This window comes from Rosa rugosa, chromosome 6 (genome assembly GCF_958449725.1).
Source record: "Rosa rugosa chromosome 6, drRosRugo1.1, whole genome shotgun sequence".
Taxonomy (NCBI): domain Eukaryota; kingdom Viridiplantae; phylum Streptophyta; class Magnoliopsida; order Rosales; family Rosaceae; genus Rosa; species Rosa rugosa.
This window is the reverse complement of record NC_084825.1, coordinates 40201753-40206425: the sequence shown is the minus strand read 5'-3', so window position 1 is coordinate 40206425 and position 4673 is coordinate 40201753. Positions and strand designations below refer to the sequence as shown.

General features: G+C 43.7%; 1 protein-coding gene across 1 annotated transcript; it reads left to right on the top strand.

Moving 5' to 3' along the window:
• Nucleotides 1–235: 235 nt before the first annotated feature.
• Nucleotides 236–2764, top strand: LOC133716781 (uncharacterized). Its single transcript, XM_062143437.1, has one exon. The coding sequence runs from the start codon at nt 236–238 to the stop codon at nt 2762–2764; it is 2529 nt and encodes an 842-aa protein (XP_061999421.1).
• The last annotated feature ends 1909 nt before the right edge of the window (nt 2765–4673 follow it).

Sequence of the window (4673 nt, the reverse complement as noted above, 5' to 3'; positions counted from 1 at the left end):
GGAGTTTACTGCCTTCCGCACTCCTAAAGGCATTTATTGCTACAAAGTCATGCCATTCGGGTTGAAAAATGCTGGTGCAACATATCAACGTGCTATGCAGAAAATCTTCGGAGACATGCTTCACAAGTACGTGGAGTGTTATGTCGACGATTTGGTGGTCAAGTCAAAATAAAGAACGGATCACTTGCAAGACCTAAAAAGAGTGTTCGATAGACTACGCAAGTACCAGCTCAAGATGAATCCTCTCAAATGTGCTTTTGGAGTCAGTTCAGGCAAGTTTCTTGGATTCATTGTGAAACATCGTGGCATTGAAGTGGACCAGTCAAAGATTAAGGCCATTCAGGACATGCCTGAGCCAAGAAATCTACGCGAGTTAAAAAGTCTCCAAGGACGACTCGCCTTTATTAGACGATTCATATCGAACCTCGCAGGCCGTTGTCAGCCTTTTAGTCGACTGCTGAAGAAGGATGTGCCTTTCGTGTGGGATGAAGCTTGCCATAACGCCTTTGAAAGCATAAAGAAGTACTTGGCAAAGCCTCCAGTGTTAGGTGCACCCATCCTTGGGAAGCCACTTATCCTCTACATCACTGCGCAAGAGCGATCACTCGGAGCACTCCTAGCCCAGGAAAATGAAGAAAAGAAGGAGAAGGCGTTGTATTACTTGAGTCGAACTCTCACAGGACCGGAACTGAACTATCCACCTGTAAAGAAAATTTGTCTCGCACTCGTTTTCACCATCCAAAAGTTAAGACATTACATACAAGCTTACACAGTGCATCTAGTGGCACGAGCTGACCCAGTCAAGTTCGTTATGTCGCAACCAGTCTTAACAGGGAGAATGGCGAAATGGGCACTACTCCTCAATCAGTATGAAATCATCTACATACCGGCCAAAGCAGTTAAAGGACAAGCATTGGCTGATTTCCTAGCGGACCATCCTATCCTTGCGGATTGGGAGATTTCAGATGACTTACCGGATGAAGAAGTCTTTAATACAGAGGTTCTCCTTGCTTGGCAAATGTTCTTCGATGGGTCTTCACGAGCAGATGGGGCAGGAGCTGGTGTGGTCTTCATTTCTCCACAAAAGCAGATATTGCCTTATGCCTTCACTCTTAGTGAACTGTGTTCCAATAATGTGGCTGAGTACCAAGCGCTAATTATGGGACTACAAACGGCAGCTAAAATGAAAATCTCAAATCTAGAGGTGTATGAAGACTGGAAGTTAGTAGTTGATCAATTACTAACTATCTATGAAGTGAGAAAAGAGGATTTAGTTCCTTATTTTCAGCTTGCCACACAACTCTTAAAGGGTTTTGATGCTGCCACACTAACGCATGTGCCAAGAAAAGAAAATCAAATGGCAGACGCTTTGGCGAACTTAGCAGCAACTTTGGCATTATCAGAGGATGAAATCATACACCTTCCAATCTGCCAACGGTGGGTCATACCGACAATCTCTGAGCTTTGGCATGAAGACTCCAATGTTGTCTCTATTTACGTGATTGATGTTGATGACTGGAGGTACCTGTTGATTGATTACCTCGAGCGAAATAAGCTTTCTGATAACCCAAAGCAACGCTCGGACATAAGACGAAGAGTACCACACTTCTTCTACTACAAGGAGACTCTTTATCGACGATCATTCGATGGATTGCTCCTTAGATGTCTGGGGAAAGAGGAAGCTGCTAAGGCTATGGAGGAAGCTCATTCAGGAGTATGCGGAGCTCACCAGTCAGGTCCTAAGCTCCATTTTCAAGTAAAAAGGATGGGTTACTATTGGCCCACCATGGTTAAAGATTGCATGGAGTATACACAAAGGTGTCAAGCTTGCCAGTTTCATGTAAACTTCATCCATCAACCACCAGAGCCGTTGCATCCAACAATTGCTTCCTACCCCTTCGATGTGTGGGGACTTGATGTTGTTGGGCCAATCACTCCAAAATCCTCCGCCGGTCACTCATACATTCTAGCTGCTACAGATTCCTTTTCAAAGTGGGCAGAGGCGGTGCCGCTTAAGGAAATAAAGAAAGAAAATGTTGTAGACTTCATCAAAGGGAATATCATTCAACGATATGGTGTTCTGCGCTGCATCATCACAGACAACGCCAAGTACTTTTCCAATAGTGCCATGGAGAAACTCTGTGAGAAATATCACTTCAAGCTGCACTTTTCTTCTATGTACAATGCCCCCACTAACGGATTGGCTGAGGCATTCAACAAGACATTGTGTAATATTTTGAAGAAGGTTGTCAGCAAAACAAAAAGGGATTGGCATGAAAGAATGGGCGAGGTGCTCTGGGCCTATAGAACGACATATAGAACTCCCACAAAAGCTACATCTTACTCCCTTGTATATGGTGTTGAAGCGGTCTTACCCTTGGAGAAACAAATTCCATCTCTGAGGATTGCTTTGCAAGAGGGATTGACTGATGAGGAGAATGCCAAGTTACGCCTTCAAGAGTTGGAAGCCTTAGATGAAAAGAGACTTGACGCGCAACAGCACTTGGAATGCTATCAAGCTCGAATGTCACGAGCTTTCAACAAAGGGGTTCGACCTCGATCCTTTCAAATTGGTGACCTAGTGCTTGCCGTGCGCAGACCTATCATCATGACACACAAGACTGGTCCTAAGTTCAAGTCAAAGTGGGATGGACCTTATGTCGTCAGCGAAGTCTACACCAATGGAGCCTACAAAATTGTGGCTGAAGATGGCCTGAGAATTGGCCCCATAAATGGAAAGTTCCTGAAGAGGTACTATGCTTGAAGAAAGTAAGAAGACGCTCCTAGCCAGCACGAGCCTAAACTGCACATGGCACAAAAAAAAAAAAAAAAAAAAAAAAGAGTCTGTTGAGTTGAAAACCCAAAAGGGCGGCTCAAGCAAAAAAGGACCAACAAAAAAAATTCACTTCATCCATAACCCTTGAACTACGTGATGACTTGATTCCTTCATTTAGACGATACGTAGGCAGCTTGGGAATAACAATCTCAAGTTCAGTCACATAAAATAAAAATAAAGGGTTTGTTTACCATTCATAAAGTAATAAATAGAAAAGTACTTTATTTTCATAATAAGTTATGACTGTCAAAGTTTGACTTATTACAAGTAATAAAGGAAAGTGAAAACAAATCATCATAGACTACAAAGTGGAGAACAGCTCTTCACACCCAAGTTAAACCCTTGAAGCTATTGCGGTGGCTCTCAAAAATATCTCGCAATGATTTTGTCATCTCAAGCTCTGCAGTGGTCACCTCGGGGGTCTCTTGGATTTGAGTCTTCTCTTTTTCTAGGTCGACAAGCTTCTTCTCCTGTAGTAGAAGTCTCTCGTCTAGTAAAGTCATTGTTTGCTCCAATTTTCGCTGTTCCTCCTTTAGTTTCTCCAAGACTTGAGTGTAGATTGGCGATGATCAAAGTCCGCTTGACGAATTGAAGTGACCTTCGCAATTTTTGACTCTGTGTCAGCCAGACGATGATTACGTGTGCCCAGAGTAGCCTTGCGTGCACAAGAAAGCCGTGCCAGGTTGTATTGGTCAGCACTAGTCAACAATCCCTCAACTTTTCCCCTTACGGATGAAGGATCAATCCCATAATGGCTAAGCTCAGCTATCAGCTTGTCAAGTTCCCCTTTGCTGGAAAGAATGGTCTTTGAGGAGTGCTTCATTATCATATCCTCAATTTGCTCACAAACTGCTGTAGCAGTTTGTTGACGAATATCACGAAGTCTTTGACTAGCATCTATAACAGCAGCTCCACCAAGAGAGGCCTCAGAAAAGGCTATGGTGTTCAGAGGCTTGGGAGGATGCACTTTGGTAAGTGGACCTGTACATGCATCATTAGTTAAAAAAAAAAAAAAAGGCTTAAAGTGCAATGAAAATACACAAGAGTTAAGAATTGTACCTGTAGGGTCAATTTGCTGTGAGTCATTCTTTGCATTGGATGTTCCTTTCGTGGGTAAAGCGTAAGCCTCAAGTTCCGCTGTAGAAGGAACACGTATAGGGTCTGAAGAGGCGTCATCGTTCCCCCAAAGTGAATGACCATCAATCTCTGCCCCCTGAAAAGATAGGAAAAGAACAATTCAAGTTCCCAAAAAAAAAAAAAAAAAAAATGACGCAATTACAAAAAAGGGTTACCTCATTATGTTGCAGCATCAGTTGTGAAGAAGTTGGAACATCACCAAGAAAGTCAGTATTCAGAGTGAACTCAGCATTGGGATCGCAATAAGTGGGGCCAAGACTGGTGTCAGTTTTCCGACGCTTAAAGTGCACTTCACTATTACTATCGCTGCTTCCACTACGCCTTCTTTCTTTGATGGCAGGTCTTTTCAACTTAGGTGGATGAGCCAAAGCAATGCGAGAATCTAAAGAGTCCCCATCATCTTCTAGAGTGTTGAGCGGATGAGTCTGACAATCACTACTAGGAAGCAAAGCCCTATTAGGAGGCACAGGGACATTGGTGCTACATTCAACTTCACAAGGCATCACATTTTTGTGATGAGGCGGTGTTGCATGGGTGACGTTCTTATCTTCTTTTGCTTTTAGAGTCTTGTGCAGTGGTCCACTAGTAGGCGCTACCCTCGAAGGACCGGGTCCTTCATGGCGGCCCTTGGTACTACAGTAACTCGATGCTGTTGTTGGCAGAGTACGACGGGGTTAGTGCTCTGCCGGAGATTCCTCTA